At 41.7% G+C, this 18,157-nt stretch overlaps 2 protein-coding genes across 4 annotated transcripts in view; both read left to right on the top strand.

Moving 5' to 3' along the window:
• Positions 1-18,157, top strand: part of MOGAT1 (monoacylglycerol O-acyltransferase 1) — a 290,439-nt gene that overhangs the window by 193,613 nt on the left and 78,669 nt on the right. The gene's annotated exons all lie outside the window — the stretch shown is intronic.
• The window catches only part of ACSL3 (acyl-CoA synthetase long chain family member 3), a 73,824-nt gene that overhangs the window by 46,508 nt on the left and 9,159 nt on the right, over positions 1-18,157 (top strand). For all 3 annotated transcript variants that reach the window (XM_060623830.2, XM_081796339.1, XM_060623829.2), the window contains 10 exons: positions 2,413-2,590; positions 4,078-4,187; positions 5,467-5,605; positions 7,807-7,957; positions 9,199-9,322; positions 9,551-9,622; positions 11,629-11,768; positions 14,629-14,801; positions 16,449-16,523; positions 17,847-18,038. In XM_060623830.2, the coding sequence (XP_060479813.1) occupies positions 2,413-2,590; positions 4,078-4,187; positions 5,467-5,605; positions 7,807-7,957; positions 9,199-9,322; positions 9,551-9,622; positions 11,629-11,768; positions 14,629-14,801; positions 16,449-16,523; positions 17,847-18,038 (1,354 nt within the window). The remainder of the gene's footprint in view (positions 1-2,412; positions 2,591-4,077; positions 4,188-5,466; positions 5,606-7,806; positions 7,958-9,198; positions 9,323-9,550; positions 9,623-11,628; positions 11,769-14,628; positions 14,802-16,448; positions 16,524-17,846; positions 18,039-18,157) is intronic.

Raw genomic sequence — 18,157 nt, 5'->3', positions numbered from 1 at the left:
CGACAGTAAGTAGTAAGTTAAAGATTTAATATCTACTGTGAAGACATAATGCTAATTGGAGATCAGGGTTAGCCTCTCTTCGTGGAGGTCTGAACAACAGAAGAGCCACCTCTGTGAAGATCTGTGTAATGAACCTTCCGTGTAGTGGGACGGGATAGTGCACTCACTGACTCTAAAACTGGAATGCAGCCTGTTGGGTGAGGCAGTTGGGGTGCCAAATGGAAGGAAGGTATTCTGACCCTGAGAACGAGCACCTCTCTAAATTTGGTGCCCATGGCACCCATCTTGGCTCATCTTAGCTCCTTCCCTGGCCCAGCCTGTTTGAAGGACGGAAAGGACAAAGCATTTACAGGAAGTAATGAGTTAGGGGAAGAGGGTTTGATATGAGCACAGAGATGCTGGCAATGGCTAGGTCCCAGGGCTTTGTAGGCCAGGGTAAGGTTTTTGAACTTGGCTATGCATGTAGAGGTGGTTAAGGTTGGAGATAGAAGTTTGGGAAGCGCCTTGAAGTAAAGTCTTTGTAAGTTTGGCTTTTGCTAGGGGTGCTTCAACCATTGTGATACCATGAGATTCTGCAGAGACCAAGGACACAGATGTATGTAGGCTGTTAAACTTGGTGGTAGGAAGATAAGGTCATTCCTGTTGCATTTCTAATTTCTCAGTGATCTATGAGATCGTACCATCAGCTGGAAGTGGAGAAGCGAGGGAGAGAGGGTGGGGCAGAGGGTATTTGAGTGTGGAGAGAAGGTTTCAAGTAGCCATTTCAGAGGGAGTGAAAATGAATACAGCAGGGAAGCATAATAGGATTGCTGGGTCTATGATCCTGGATAGAATGAGGTTGGGTGTTCTTTTTAGCAGTGTGGGCAGGGAGTAAATAAATGAATTTAATCTCAGGTTTGAGCTAACCATAGGGACAAAGTTAGAATTGGAAATTTTTTCCAGTAAAAGACAAAATTGCAGGGTGGGTAGGGGGCCTTTAAATGGAATCTTGATGGGAAAGATAGAAGATTCAGTGGTTTAAAGAATTTAGTGAAATTCAGTATGGTTACACTTCAGTTAAATTTGTGATTTGATTTCTTTGCCATATGGTGGCCCCATTATATGGATTTAAATACTTGGATTATACAGATAATACCTTTCAGAACACACACATTCTCTGAAACTTACAAAGCTCATCATTTAGATTCTGGAATCTAAGAGGTAGCTCATGCTTATCTTTGGAGTATAAAATTCTTAATAATTGTAATCCAGTTTGTGCACATTTTGGCCAAATTCTCATCTGTCTTCTCACCCCCACAGAGCTCCTTTTGAAGTCATTGGAGCTCCCCGTGCTGAGCATTTCATGGGGGTGCAGAGCAAGGTGAGAGTTTGGAACCACTAAAGTTCAATAAGTATTTTAAATCCAGTTGCCTTAACCATCAAAATAAGAATTTATTTCTTAAGTACATTATGGAATAGGACACTAGAGGGCAGTATTTACCCCCCCTTTTTTTCCTTTTTGTATCTTCGCCCAGCCTCTTATTTCTAGAACTGTCTTAAATGTATGCATTTTTGAAAATGAATGTGGTTAGATGGTTTTAAGGTGTGTGAGAGATGTATTAGTGAAACAGCCATGTTTGGGAACTATATGTATATATTTGTAGTGTGAGGAGGTTTTTATCCAATCTATAGGTAATTGGGGATTTATGGTACGATATAAGTTGGAGAAAATTCCTAAACAAAAATGTTAGCCAGTTCTACAAGAGGATTATTACTAACGTAGACTTAATGTTACCTGTACTTATGGTAAACACAAATAAAACGTTGAAAGCCCAGTGGTGCCAGTTGGTACTTAAGGCTTAGATGAATAATGTGACTAGTCCTGGTTGGATACAGCAATTCAAATTGAACAGCCATAAATATGTCTATTATCTTGGGTTTGTCCAGTTTCTGTTTGTGAATCATATTGTATCATTTGATATTAAAATCTGGGAATTCATAAATAGAAGGAAAGTAAAATATTGGTACCCTTAGTACTTGACATTAGGCTAAATTTTAAGCTAACATCTATATTGTTTAAGTTAATGATCTATAAGTGAATTAATAATGTAGGATCCTTTGGTCAAAAAATTGATCTTTAAAATCCTGTCAAACTCTGAAGATTTTTGAAAATAACCCCCCCCCCCCCCCCCGCCATTACAGTGAAGGATTTAGCATGCGATTTGTCATAGAAAATGTCACAAAATAGCTAATTTTCAAAACAGGTTTTTTTCACTTGAAACTCACTGTCTAACTTTTGTTAGAAAGAAATAGTTAAATTACATGCAGACGTAACTCTGGTTTGTCCTAGAACTTGGAGCAACTCTTGGCTTCTTTCTAGAAAACAATATTTTGGTTACATTAAAAGGTATTTATATGTTTTTTGTTTATCAGGTTATTCTCGGACACTATAATTGGCTCTCCTATGAAGATGTCTTCGTTAGAGCTCTTAATTTTGGAAATGGCTTACAGATGTTGGGTCAGAAACCAAAGACCAACATCGCCATCTTCTGTGAAACCAGGGCCGAATGGATGATTGCTGCACAGGCGTGCTTTATGTATAATTTTCAGCGTACGTAGGCTTTCTGATCTTCTGGAAGAGCAGACTTGAGTTACTGTGGGACAGAGGATATTGTTTGTTTATAAATATTTCATTCTTAAGAAATTAAAATCCGGGAGTTAATTTCACCTTGCATCTAATCAGGGGAGAATTCTGTTACAACTTCGAGTTGTGGGTCTACTTTGGGAAAGGAATCAAGTGTGGAACAGTTGGGGGGCCGGTGTGGTGAGGGGACTGGAACGTATGACTGCGGGGCTCGGGGCCTAGTGAGTGAGGCCTACGCCTGTGGGTCAGGGAAGGCTCGGCCGGTCCTCTCAGGAGCTCTCTTGTGAAGTTAGTGTCACTTTGTTGTGCCATTTCTGTTAGCAGTGACAGGTGATGTCAGTACTCGAACCCAACTGCAAGTTCAATGATAGGGAGTTTTTATGTTGTAGTAATTCAAGTGGCAACCCTGAGGCCCCAGCCCGTGAGGTCGTCCTGGGAGCTTAGCTCAGAGGCCTTGGTGCCAAAACGTGACGTGACGTCTGGACGTTGACTTACCTTTGAGATGAAACAGAAAAGATGACGCTTTTATCAGGTTTCCTGCTGTAAATATTTTTTTTTAAAAACTGACATACCCTTTGGCTTTCATAGGTTCGGGTTTACGGTATGCTTCTTTTGAGAAGCTTTAAAATAATTAGCTTTCAAAGTCACTTTAAGTCTAGCTTCTGTCAGTTAGGCAGAAAGCAAATAAAAGCCCGCAGGATCATCATTAAATGTCAGCGTTTCTAGAATGTTTTTCTTTAGTTTTCTACTTTAGAGTAAGCAGTACTGCCATTTGTTCATGTTAATATATCGCACCATCAACCCGGTACTCAGTGCGTCTTACTGGTATATTTTCTTTTTTCTTATTTTCGTACCAAGTAGTTAACTAAGGCTTTGACGTTTTAGGAGTCAAATATAATCCCTTCCATTGTGGCATCCCAGAGCAACATGTGTAGGTGAAACAAAACTTAAAAAAATTAAAAAAAAAAATTTTTTTTTTCAATTATATTTGAGAGAGAGAGAGAGACAGACAGAGAGAGGGAGGGAGAGAGATACCAAGCAGGGGAGGGGCAGGAAGAGAGGGAGACACAGAATCCGAAGCAGGCTCCAGGCTCTGAGCTGTCAGCATAGAACCCGATGTAGGGTTTGAACTCGTGAACCATGAGATCATGATCTGAGCCAAAGTCAGATGCTCAACTGACTGAGCCACCCAGGCACCCCTCAGATTTTTTTGTTTTAAAATATTGGAAATCTTGGGGGAGCAATTAGGTAGGAAAGGGTGAGTGAGTGGGCATGTTTATTAGTATATTGAAATAATTTAGAAAATCGTAGCACAGTTATGTAATAAGCCACGGATGGTTAAATTTAGGGCTCAGTATACCACTATGATTCATGACCACTTTCAGAGACTTTGTTTATATTTGGTACTTCCATGAAATGTTCAAACACTTGACTTGCCCTTCTTTTCCCTGTAGTTGTTACATTGTATGCTACTCTAGGAGGTCCGGCTATTGTTCATGGATTGAATGAAACAGAGGTGACCAACATCATTACCAGTAAAGAACTCTTGCAAACAAAGTTGAAGGTGAGGACTGCAGTTATTTTGTAACTGTCCAAAACCTGAGAATTTTCAGTGTCTTGGGCTCTGATACTGATGCTATTATGACCTTTCAAATCCTGAATATCTTTGTAAACTTTTAGGAATATCATACTTCATTCCTTTCCTTTAGAAAAGAAAAAGTAGATTTTGCCTGTATTTATGTATAAGTAGTGCATAGAGTTTCAGAGTGATTGGTAAGTATAATATATACGCCCGTGTCTAAGGGGAAGGGGTCATAACTTTCATTGTGTTCACTTGTGTTCTAGTCTATTTTCAGTAAATTTCTAATTTTGAAGGGTTGTTTCTAAACTAGTAACTCATTGTATGTTGGAAGCATTGGGTCATTATGAGGTTTTAGAATTTTTTTAAGGAAAAAGGAGACTTTATGAAACTATAGGAGAAAAGGGGTTTAAGTCTCTAGATGACTTCCTGTGAAAACAGTAATATCTGCCTTTTTTTTTTTTAAGTTTATTTATTTATTTTTAGAGAGAGAGAGAGAGAGAGAGCACTCTCAAGAATATGAGCGGGGTAGGGGCAGAGAGAGAGAGAGAGAGGGAGGGAGGGAGAGAGAGAAGATCCCAAGCAGGCTCCATGCTGTCAGCACAGAGCCCGATGTGGGGCTCAGTCTTCTGACCCCGAGATCATGACCTGAACCCATGTCAAGGGTCAGACAGTTAACCGACGCCCCTGGCGATTTTTTTTTTTTTTTAATTTGTTTATTTATTTTGAAAGAGAAAGAGAAAACCAGTGGGGGAGGGGCAGAGTGAGAAGGGGACAGAGGATCTGAAGCCGGCTCTGAGCCCAATGTGGGGCTCGACCTCACGAACCGAACCGTGAGATCATGACCTGTGCCCTGAAGTCAGATGCTTAACCACCTGAGCCACCCAGGCGCCCTTTTTATATGCAGGTTTGTAAGTGAATCCCCCCATCTTTGTTAGCCTCTTGAAAACATGCGGGGCGATGGCTGCTCCATTGTTCTTACACGCCTATTTTGTAAGGAAGTGACTTTGTTGATTAGGATTGTACCGAAGAACAGGGCACACAGTAAGTCTAGTGCCATAAAATAGCAATGTAAATTTCCGACCGGTATTTCTCCATCTTAAGGAAGTGGTATTCATACCAGTGCACCCCCTCACCCTTTTTTGGAGGCAAGAAATGGATAATTCTGTGACTGTGGTAAACTACCTTTCTCGGGTCCTGGACTGGCTCTAAGCTGTTCGCTGACGGACAGTGAAGAACATGAGGCACGCTTGTGTTTTTCCAGGATATCGTTTCTTTAGTCCCACGCCTGCGGCACATCATCACCGTGGACGGGAAGCCACCGACCTGGTCCGAATTCCCCAAGGGCGTCATCGTGCACACCATGGCCGCGGTGCAGGCCCTCGGAGCCAAGGCGAGCGCAGGTACGGCACACCCCGCCAGGTCCCTCCCGGGGTTCTGCAGCGACCGTGCTCTCCGGAGTCGTTCCAGACCCTGAAGTCAGGTCAGGGACAAACCCACTTCCTGCACCGTCACTTTGGGAAGTACGGCCACTCTACATCTGCTGTTTTCTGCCCTTTGAAGAAAGGTTTCAGGAAGAACCCACATGTTAATTTATTCGTATTCTAAAAAGTAGTACGTATTTGAGATTAGTTGGACAGACTTTTATGTTCGACAGGTTTCCCGTTTCTTTCCTCTGATAGTTTTGAGTGGTTTGAAGTTACTTTCGTAAATCGTGGCGTCAAACCAGTGCTGTGTGAATTCTGTGTAAGTATGAGCAGATGGCTGGAGTGGCTAATCCTGGATCCCCGCTTTCATTCCCGGCTCAGACTCTCCCTCTTCCTTCCAGAGGGAATGTCTTCTCATCCTCTAGCTGGAACACGTGGGCATGGTGATGCCGGAGGTTCCCACTCTCAGTGTCACTGAGTGTTAGCGTATTGGGATTTGGGAATGTCACAGAAGCTGCTACGATGCCGGGACTGGATTTCCTCTGTAGCTGGAAACATAGTGCTTATTTAGATGTAAGCACTCAGCTGTGGAATGGGAATAGGGCTGTGCTGACATTAGTGTTGGGCATATGGAATTTTCAGTGCTAGTGGGACAGTCAGTGTAGCACTTTTTTTAAATCTTTATTTTTGAGAGAGAGAGAGACAGAGTGGGAGCAGGGAGGGGGCAGAGAGAGGGAGAGACACAGAATCCGAAGCAGGCTCCAGGCTCGGAGCTGTCAGCACAGAGCCCATCGCGAGGCTTGAACTCACAGACCACGAGATCATGACCTGAGCCGAAGTCGGATGCTTAACCTACTGAGCCACCCGGGCGCCCCTCAGTGTCGATCTTTAGTGGGGGTATGGCATATACTCTGGAGCTAAGTTTGGAGTTAAGAGATTCAGAGGCCAGAAGCACTTAGGTTTTAATTGTAGCTGTGGAAGTAGGTGAGGTCACCCACAGAGAATGGTGCCTCTGAAAGCAGCGGAGCCTTGGTCAGAGAAGAGGGAAGAAACCATGCTGTGTGGTTCCTGGAATCCAAGCGAGAGGAGCCCATCAGTGAGGCAGGAGTCGTCAGCGGGAGTCAGGTGACACGGGGGCTGCAGGAGGGCCGCCTCATAGCAGTTCGTAGGACGCGGTGGTTGTGGAGGACGGTGCCTGGGATGAAGGGCTGAGTGGCAGGCTAGGAAGGTGGGACTGGAACGAAGACCGTTGTCATGAGATCTGCCTGCGCATGTTGGAGAGGAAGGGTTCACTGGGGAACACGTTTAAAATCGCTTCCCCCCCACTTACTGAAGAGGTCCACCTGGGCTTCCAGGATTAACCCAGGCAGTGCCATCCGTGACCCGCTTCTCGTTGTCTTTCTGCTCTCTGCTGGACGTTGGCTGCTGTCCTTAGCTTGTGCCCGAGGAGGACACGGTCTCTTAATCCAGGACTCGGACTGTAGCCAAGTCAGCTTGGCTTCACCATGTGAGGCCGAGAACATTGTTTAGCAACCACCCTTATTTCTTAGTTGGATTGCTGGAATAGCCTTTTGTGTCCCTACTGCCCTTCGTCCCTTTCTCAAGTTGGGTCGCCGCGTAGCAGCCACAGGTGATGAGGAACTGCTGTTTGAAACAGCATTGTTTTCTACCCCGGAGTGAAATCCAAAGTCTTGAGTGAGGCCTTGAAGGCTTTGCATGATATGGTCCTGGCTGTGACTTCAGCTTCCTTTCCTGTTTTTCCTCTTACTCACTGGTCTTTACATATGCCAATCACATTGCTACCTCAGGGCCTTCGCTCTTGCCTATTTTCTGCTTGAAACATTCTTCTCCCAATTCCAGGGTTTCCATGGCTCCCTTCCTCACTGTATTCAAGTCTTTACTAAAATGCCAACTTGACAGGAAAGTTTTTCTTGACTTTTCCATCTAAATTGCTTCTCCTGTCATCTCACCTAGTCTTGCTGTGTTTTTCTTCATAGCTCTTATGACATTATAGATTTATGATTTATCTCTATATTCTATATTTCCTTTATGTGAGGGGACTTGATCTGTTTTGCTGACCTAGTTGTTGAATCGAGTTAACAAACATGATTATGGAAAAAATTGGTTAATATGGCTAAATTTCTCAGAAGTGTGTGTTTTTTTTTCCTCCAATGCAGAAAACAAACCTCATAGCAAACCAGGGCCCTTAGATATTGCAGTAATCATGTATACAAGTGGATCCACAGGACTTCCAAAGGGAGTCATGATCTCCCACAGCAACATTATTGCTGGTATAACTGGGATGGCGGAAAGGATTCCAAGGCTGGGGTAAGTCATAGTAAAGGTGGTTGTACCTGTTGTTAAATTAGCATTTGTGTCGTTTAGTAGTATGTGGCCAACTTAGTCTCTCAGAGTCTGTTCACAGTTGGCATTTCCTTCAAAAAAAAAAAAAAAAAAGGCAGGACACTTAAATTAATTACAAAACGGTTACAACTGTGAGGTTTAAAATACAGTTTTACATACAATATCATTGTTAATATTTACTTTTCACTTTAAAAGTAAATTTTAACTGACTCAAATCCCTTCATGTGAATTATCTTAATCCGTTGATAGTATTGCCACTAGAGTCATTTTTATACCTAAACAGGTGTGATTCAGGTGGACAAGTAACTTCATAGATTCCAGGAAATGTTTATTGAGCTTCATTCAGCCTCTGATTTTTCTTCTTAAGAGCAATTCCAGCACTAACGGGCAGGGTGGGCGTGCCGTGGGAAGAGACTGGCGGAGGAGAACAGATGGGACCGTGAGGGCTTGTATGGCAGTGGGCGGACGACTGATCTGGTGTGTGGTCATGGCTGGATGTTTCTGATGCCCTTGTGCACAGAAATTACGCTCATGCCAGTTACTGTGGAATTGAATTTAGGGATGGAGAGAGAGGTTTCTCTTATGAATGGATCCCTTTTAGAAAGAATTCAGAGCAGCAGTTCTCTGGGTTAGTCTTAGTTTGCCCTTCATATTTTTGGAGGTGGGGGCACTTCTTGAAATAGATACACATACGTACACGTTTTCTTGTGCATGGTAGAATTTATTATTTGTAAATAACTCTCAAAACAGGAGTCTCTTCTGTAAAACTCCTGGCCAACAGTTGTGGATTCTGTTTGGACTCTTCCGTTTGGGAGCCCACCAGCTTTAAAGACCATTTCCTTTTCGGATGATTTCCCCTGCCCTTCGAGAGAACCCTTCTTTTGGCCCCCAGCCTTCATTTCTTCTCTCCTAGCATGTGGCTCCTGCAGCGCTCCTAATTAGTGCCTTCGAGTAGGACCGGAGACGAGCCTCCTCCTTAGTGTCTGCCTCCTGGGGTTCAGGCTGAGCTGTGGTTCTCCCCCTGTGCGCCCCCGCCCTCCCTGCACACCCCGCACACCCCCAGTGTGTGTCTGCTGCCCCCCTCCCCCACATGTACACACGCACACACTCTCACTCTCCCTTTCTCCCCACACGGGCTCCCTTTTGCAGTCGCTTCCTGCAGAGCTGGCCTCTGACGGTTGCTTTTATATCCCCTTGTCTTTCAGAGAGGAAGATGTTTACATTGGATATCTGCCTCTGGCCCACGTGTTAGAATTAAGTGCCGAGCTTGTGTGTCTTTCTCACGGATGCCGCATCGGCTACTCTTCACCACAGACGTTAGCAGATCAGGTAAATTAAATGTCGGTGCCTTTAGATACTAACAAATTTCTTGAACACATTTCCCCCCATCCTTGTGACAGTATGTTGCAAAGGTGATAGTTAATCAGTTAATCACTTGCCTTTTAAGTTCTTTTTACAATGAATGAGTTAAAATGGTGAATTTATGATAATTGACTTTTTGGTCTGAGAATTCCACTGTAAGGATCACTTTATAGAGATTGTTTTTTCTTTCTGTAGTCTTCAAAAATAAAGAAAGGAAGCAAAGGGGATACAACCATGTTGAAACCAACACTGATGGCGGCTGTTCCGGTAAGAATTGACCATTAATCAATGTTGAGCACTGAACAAGTATCCTCTGCTACAGAATGTAAATGCTAGTGGGAAAGACACTGTTGACGAGGCAGTTTCTGTGGGAGTTATTACTTTTTGATTATTTACGTTGCCTTATGCGCTACAGGATTTATTCAGTCTTTTTTTTTTTTTAGCTTTATTCATTTATTTAAATTTACTAAACACTCAACTTAGTTTCAGCTTCCCTATGATATTATCAGCTCCTTTTCCTAAATAAGCTTCTTACTCAGATCATTTTCATGATATGTTTGCTATGAGTAGAAACCTGAAGCCCAGTGGGAGATGGGGGGAAGGTGTGATATCCTTCTCCTCAAAGCCAATTGTGTCATTGCCTTCCTGAGACAGGAGGTCTGGCCTAGTCACTGGAAAAAGGGACAAAGAAGTTGGTGCAACTTTGAATTAATTACCTGAGAAGCGCTTTGCATCCCAATATACCAGGCATGGGGAGGGGTCTGGGAATGAGAGGAGTAGAAATGAGTAGCAAGGAATTTTCTGTCTCCTTAATGTAAGATTTATGTGGCTTCTGATTTTGTCTCAAAGTGTTGGGATTGTTGCAAACACTTGAGTGCTCCCAGCCAGCAAAGTTAACGTAGTTACCACGGTATAAATGACGAGTAGTTTGATAGTCTCTAGAGGTGAGGAGTTTCCTTGGTGTAGTATTTTACTTTTTAAAAGTTCATGTATTAGTTCCTATAAAATTAAATATAATTTAAAACTGTAGAGGAAAAGCCATCTCAAGTCATTACAGTATACTGCCTAGTGATAGGCCTAGCGAGCAAAATGCAGTGCAGAGAAGGAAGATTCCCTGCGTGTAGCATTAAAAGACAATCAACTGGGACGCCCGGGTGGCTCAGTGGGGTAAGCGTCTGACTCTTGGTTTCGGCTCAGGTCATGATCTCACGGCTCACAGGGAGAGCCCGCGTCGGGCTCTGCGCTCACAGCACAGAGTCTGCTTGGGATTCTCTCCCTGTCTTTCTCTGCCCCTCCCCTGCCCTCTCTCTTTCTAATAAATAAACTTAAAAAAAAAAAAGGGACCATCAACCAACCAAAATAACCCTATGGTCCCCCCCTTTTTAAAAAAATTTGTTAACTTTTATTTATTTTTGAGAGAGCGTACAAGTGAGGGAGGGGCAGAGCGAGGGGGAGACACAGAATCTGAGGCAGGCTCCAGGCTCTGAGCCATCAGCACAGAGCCTGACGCAGGATTTGAACCCACGAACCGTAGGATCATGACCTGAGCTGAAGTTGGACACTTAACTGACTTGAGCCAGCCAGGCACCCCAACCCTATGGTCCTTTTATCAGCAAAGTGAGGCTGTATTTTTATAAGTTAAGGTATGAGAATTTAAGAAACCATTTCATATAGTTGTTCATTTATTTAGTTCGTTTATTTTCCAAAATAAATAAGACAGTTGCTTATTTTATTTTATTTATTTATTAAAAAATTTTTTTTTAATGTTTGTTTATTTTTGAGAGAGACAGAGGCAGAATGCGAGTGGGCTAGCGGCACAGAGAGAGGGAGACGCAGAATCCAAAGCAAGCTCCAGGCTCCGAGCTGTCAGCACAGAGTCCGACGTGTGGCTCGAACTCATAAGCTGTGAGATCGTGACCTGAGCTGAAGTCGGACGCTCAACCGACTGGGCCACCCAGGCGCCCTGACGGTTGCTTATTTTATAAGCAAGGCAATATAAAAATTAGTAATGATAACATTACTGCCCTAAGGCTTTTCTTTTTTCTTCTAACTACTCCTATGAGCATCTAGGTATATTTGTGCTATGAAAAATTATTTTTATAGAAACCTCAGTTTTAAACTAGTTGTGGCTCTATTTTAAAAGTCTGTTTCTCTTAGAATATAATTTTTAAAATGCCTCAGTACTGATAGAAATATTTATCTGTTGTGAAGATGTAATATATAAGACAGCTGATAGCATTATTGATTATATTAACTCGTTTTTATATATCTAGGAAATCATGGATCGGATCTACAAAAATGTCATGAATAAAGTGAATGAAATGAGTAGTTTCCAGCGCAATCTGTTTATTCTGGCCTATAATTACAAAATGGAGCAGATTTCAAAAGGGCATGGCACCCCTCTGTGTGACAGGTCAGTAGACTCCCCCTCTCTTTGGTAACTTATCATTTTTTCTTATTACTAGCCCAGTTAATTGAGATAGTTGTAAGAAATTTGTTTTAAAAAGTCAAAGGGACTATAAAACACCATCTTGCATAAGAATATGAGCAGTTAAAAATACTGCAATATTATTTGAAAAAATGTTCCATTTACAGTTTTCCTGTGTTTAATAGTGTGCTTCTGCAGCGCCTGGGAGGCTCAGTCACTTTAGCATCTGACCCTTGAGTTTGGCTCAGGTCATGATCTCTTGGTTCAGGAGATGGAGCCCCGTGTCCAGCTCTGCGCTGGCTGTGGAGCCTGCTTGGGATTCTCTCTCTGCCTCTCTCCTCTCTCTGTCTCTGTCCCTCTCTCTCTGCCTCTCTCCTCTCTCTCTTTCCCTCTCTCTCTGCCTGTGTCCTCTCTCTGTCTCTGTCCCTCTCTCTCTGCCTGTGTCCTCTCTCTGTCTCTGTCCCTCTCTCTCTGCCTCTGTCCTCTCTCTGTCTCTGTCCCTCTCTCTCTGCCTCTCCCCCATTCTCCCTCCGTCCCTCCCTCCCTATGTCCTTTTCTCTTGGCCTCTCTCCCATTGTCTGTCCCTCTCCCTCCCTCCCTCCCTCCCTCCACACCCCCCCACCTCTCCCCCATTCTCTCTCTCTCAAAGTAAATAAACTTAAAAAAAAAATGTGTGCTTTTATTTTTTGTTGACACATTATGTGGTATGTGATTTTAGTTGAGAAATAGTTTCTCTTTGCTTTTAAATGTATTTCAATATGAATATAAAATGGCAACCAAATATGAGTAAATCTTTTGTGTTTAAAGTGTTAAATGACAGGTTTTACCACCAGCCTTATTGTTATTTTGTTTTCGTAGTGCTAATAGATTTAAGTAGATTTAATTGTAAATAATTTAGAAATTAGAACACAAAAGATGACATTTAATTTTTTTTAAATCTATTTATTTTTTATTTTTATTAGAGAGAGAGAGAGCAAGCAGTGGAGGAGGAGGAGAGAGAGAGAGAGAGAGAGAGAGAGAGAATCTTATGCAGGCCCAACACTCAGAGTGGAGCCTGTTATGGGACTTGATCCCATGACCCTGGGATCATGAACTGAGCTGAAATCAAGAGTCAGACGTTTAACCGACTGAGCCACCCATGCGCCCCAACATTTAATTTGTTTTTATGAGAATATTAATATAGTTTTCAGATACTCCACATTATTTAAAACTTTGGTTTTTTTTCCTGCCTTACTTTAGCTTTTTTCTTAGTGGGATATATAACCTACTTTGTAAAGCCTGTTAACATACATATGTGTATGTATATATATGTATGTATATATATATGTATATACACATGTATACATATATAACATAACTGGAAATTTTATTTATTATTTTTTAATGTTTATTATTGAAGAAGAGAGAGCATGAGCTGGGGAGGGGCAGAGAGAGAGGGAGATACAGAATTCAAAGCAGGCTCTAGGCTCTGGGCTGTCAGCACAGAACCCGATGTGGGGCTCGAACTCACGAACTGTGAGATCATGACCTGAGCCGAAGTTGGACACTCAAGTGACTGAATACCCCAGGTACCCCAAAGCCTGTTAATACTTTTTAAATGATTGCTGCTTAGTCTTCACCTTTTCCAGAGTTTAAAAAAAAAAAAAAAAAGCCCTTCTCTTTTTCTGATAAAGATTAGCAAGTAATCTTTTTATTAGTATCTTTCCAGAAATATTTTAATTAGATATTTGAATTTTATTTTTTTTAATTTAGCAGACATCTTTTTTCATTCATTCATTCATTTTAGACAGCACGCAGTTGGGGGAGAAGGTCAGAGACAGTGAGCAAGAAAGAATCTTAAGCAGACTCCATGCTCAGCACGGAGCCTGGAGCCCGACTCGTGGCTGGACCCCATGACCGTGGGATTGTGACCTGAGTCGAAATCAAGAGACACTCAACCAACTGAGCCTCCCAGGCGTGCCCCATTAATTTAGCAGACATCTTAAAAACAATAAACACTTCAGAATCCAGTGAAATTTTTAAAAAGAGTTAGGTCATTCAAATATGTACACATTTCTAATGAAAAGCAAAAAATAATTTGCTTTTTAAAAAAATTTTTTTAATGTTTATTTTTGAGAGAGAGAGAGCATGGGCAGGGGAGGGGCAGAGAGAGGGGGACACAGAATTGGAAGCAGGCTCCAGGCTCTGAGCTGTCAGCACACAGCCCGACAAGGGGCTCGAACCCACAAACCGCGAGATCAAGACCTGAGCCGAAGTCGGGCACTTAACCGACTGCACCTGGGTGGCTCCGTTGGTTAAGCATCTGACTTTGGCTCAGGTCTTGATCTCCCTGTTCGTGGGTTCGAGGCCTATATCGGGCTCTGTGCTGACAGCTCAGAGCCTGGAGCCTGCTTCTGATTCTGTATCCCCCCTCTTTCTGCCCCTCCCCTGCTCACACTCTGTCTTTCAAAAATAAATTAAATGTTAATGCTAAATTAAAAGCATTGTGTTAAGATCCAACAGGATTATTCAGTATTAATATATATATTATAGAATATAAAACTAATTGCTCTGGCCATAAGCAAGTCACTAGTTTGCCGTCACTATACAAAGTTAAACCTGACAGTTTTGAATTCAAACATTACTTGAAAAGTTAAGAGAAAAGTCATTATGTTCTTTACTTGGTGGTTGAACTTACAAGAGTTAGGATTTAAGTTAAGTAGTGGGTCAGAGAATCTCCCGAATGGGTGGTGTGGCCTTGGGTGAGCCTGACCCTCAGAGTCAGGAGATTACTTTGGAAAATCCCACTCAGCTTTAAAATCCTGTGATTCTCTGCTTATTTATTTTTATTTTTATTTGTTGCAAGGTTTATTTTTCGAAAAGTTCGAGGCTTGCTGGGTGGAAACATTCGGCTTCTGTTGTGTGGAGGCGCTCCGCTTTCTGCAACCACACAGCGGTTCATGAACATCTGTTTCTGCTGTCCCGTTGGGCAGGGGTACGGACTCACCGAATCTTCTGGTGCAGGAACGATTACGGAAGGTTGGTGTTATCAGTACCTGGTGTGGCCGGCATAGGCTGGGGTGCAGCTCCAGGCACCGTGTGGTGGTGGTTGTTTCGGGCAGTGTATCAGATGAGAGCGGTTAAGGTATTCGTGTGCAGGACGATGGTGATTATTGATACAGTATCCAGACTGTATCAGGCACACCTAGTAGTCAGTAGTTGAAGGAATTTTTCCTGTTAGACTACAATGTGTCCTCTAAAAGCTACTTAGCATTCTGGAAAAGAAGTTGTAGTAACAAGCATTGTCTTTATTATATACATTTATTTTATTATATCAGGTAAGAAGTTTTTTTGTGTGTAGAAAAATTACCATGTTTTGTAGAGTTGTTTAGGTGTGTATATTAAGTCTTAAACTCAGAAGTGGTTTATGGGCGTGGTCTGTGTGAGAGGGAAACTAGATTCAGTTCTAGAAAATATAATTTCCAGGGTATGAGAATATAAATTCCAGGGTAATTTCTGGGTCCTGGTGACGTGGTTGAAGAGGTGATCCACTATCCAAGTAGGTGATGAATCCCAAAGTGCATTATGTGTCTGTCCCTTTTATGGAGGAAAGTTACTTTGCTTCTCACTACTAGGAAAAGCTGCTTTGCATTTTCTAGGTACTCACAGATACTCAAGCTTTTAACTGATCATTTTCCCCTACTTAGCTGAGTTGTTTCAGTGGTCCATTCTTATGGCAGGTTTATCTTGCATTGCTTCTGTATTTTCCTGTTTTCAGTGATATTTTCTGTATTTTGGAAGCTACTTCTAAGTCTCATTTTGCAGGAAATAAACAAGCAACCTTAAATACGTGCATATATGCTTCCTTTCTCCTGAGGATCCTTACGTCTTCTGTTTTTAAGATTCACGTTGAATGTGATTAATCGGTTACAGTTTATGGTGTAAAGAAAACAACCTGTAAAGTATTAAAGATAAGCCTTTTATTTCTGATATTTGCCCCTGAGAAGGGCACATAACACAGTAGCAATTCACAGTAATGGTGTGTGCTTTTCCCAGATCCTTGCAAGCCAACCTCGATCTCCAGCCTGGTCTCTGAACTCTCACTGCATGAATTTAAACAGATGATAGCGTATGCTGATTCGGGGAGGCTCTCTCTGAAATAGTGATGGGTGGGAGGGAGAAGGTAGGAGAGGTTATTTGTACTACAAAGCCATCAGGTCTAATAAGAAAGCAGAACAGGTGTAAACCATCATGAGCCATCATCCTTGTAAGAGCGGGGCTCTAGACTCATGAAGCAGACAGCCACTGCGGGGAGTGGAGTGAGCCCCGAGGTAAGAGAATACACGATGGGTGTAAGGAAGGAGTCTGGGGGGCCTGGATCAGGCGTGGCCGTCTCAAGGGGCCACACTTGCTGCTGGGCGTGTGGACCCTGTTTCTCCTGGAGATTCCACACTTCTGTGTAAAATGTCCTGGATTTTCAAATGTCCATATAACCAGTTCAGAATCAAAACACAGAACAAGGCCACACGGCTTGTGGTTTACCAGTTCGTGACTCCTGCTTTTAAAGATTCCCTGGGGATGTGAAAGCTTTGGGGTAAGTCATCACTTTTGGTAATTCAGAAAAATGAAACTGTTTATTTACCACTCCAGTCAAATACTTTTTTTTTTTTTCATTTGTGTCTTTAGTATGGGACTACAATACTGGCCGAGTGGGAGCACCATTAGTTTGCTGTGAAATCAAACTGAAGAACTGGGAGGAAGGTAAATAGTCTGTTGTCCCCACAGAGCGTTCGCTGGTGTCATTTTCGACTTTAAAATGGGAATTGTGCTTCATTTTCGTCCTTATTCTAGAATATAAAATTATCCACGAGTGCTCGTGTCTTTTGTGATAGAACTGCTCTATCAGGATCCATGCAAATGCGTTTCTTTTTCTTGTTTCAAGGATGATTCTGAAGAAATAGAATTGTTTTCATTTTGCTTATTGTCTTATTGCATAAATGCAAATAAGAATTATAGCAAAAACTTGAGAAATCTGCTTAATGAATAATGTCCATAAATTAGGAATGATCATAAGTGTATTATATGGAAACAAAACCATGAAGTGTAATCTATGAAATGGAAGATTTGTACATTTTTTTTTCTTTCTTTTCCCCTGAGGACTTCAATCTAGAGTCATCAGAAGGAAAGTTTTACTGTAATTTCATAAAAATCTGTTGCTTATACCATTTAAATACTAATCACTTTTTATTTTTTATTTAAAAAAAATTTTTTTCAATGTTTATTTTTGACAGAGAGAGAGAGAGACAGAGCATGAGCGGTGGAGGGACAGAGAGACAGGGAGACTCAGAATCCGAAGCAGGCTCCAGGCTGTCAGCACAGAACCCTATGTGGGTCTTGAACTCACGAACTGTGAGATTATGACCTGAGCCAAAGTTGAATGCTTAACTGACTGAGCCACCCAGGCACCCCAATACTAATCACTTTTTAAAAAAATTATTTGTTTCAGTTAATGTGCATACATTTTCACTGATTGGATTAGATGCACTTTTCTTTTATTCAAAGTAAAGATTCTGAGGGTTTGATGCCATTGTCCGATTATCTTTTAGCAGAATTAGTGAAAATGTTCAATAAATTTAAACTTGGAATCATTCTGAAATTATCTGTAAGGCATAAATCTTTTAAATACAGTGTAATTTTGATTTTATACAGAGAGGTATTTTATTAAATATGTGATTTAATACTTTCATCAGATGTGTAAGAATCTCTACAGAATCCTTAAAGGATTTACCTGTGTAGTCTAGGTAATTATTTAATACCGGAAGTGTTGGATTTTTCGGTGTAATTTTTTTTCTTGGACTAGTGGTTTTAAGTGCAGAAGTGCTTATGGTTAAGCAACTGAAAATTTGTACCTAGTTCTGTATTAATGGGTTTTGCTCATTCATGCTGTCTGCCTTACTTCTTTTGGGAAACTCTTTGGATTGAAATCAGATGTTCCCTATTTAGACAGTCATAGTTTCCAATTTTCACATGATGGGCGTAGGGATAAAAATGTTGAATTAACTCTAAATTATTTGTGTTTTCTAGGTGGATACTTTAATACCGATAAGCCACACCCCAGGGGTGAAATTCTTATTGGCGGTCAAAATGTGACAATGGGATACTACAAAAATGAAGCAAAAACAAAAGCTGATTTCTTTGAAGATGAAAATGGACAGAGGTGGCTCTGTACTGGAGATGTTGGGGAGTTTGACCCTGACGGTTGTTTAAAGATTATTGGTGAGCTATCTCATTTTTTTTTTCCCCCCTGATAGTGGACATTTTGGAAATAGTTTTACAAAAGAGATAACTGTATATTTAGAGAAGCTGTTCAATAATATAAGAATGTATCTTTCTGC

This window comes from Panthera onca, chromosome C1 (assembly GCF_046562875.1).
Source record: "Panthera onca isolate mPanOnc1 chromosome C1, mPanOnc1 haplotype 2, whole genome shotgun sequence".
In the NCBI taxonomy this organism is placed as follows: domain Eukaryota; kingdom Metazoa; phylum Chordata; class Mammalia; order Carnivora; family Felidae; genus Panthera; species Panthera onca.
This window is presented reverse-complemented; position numbering and strand designations above follow the sequence as displayed.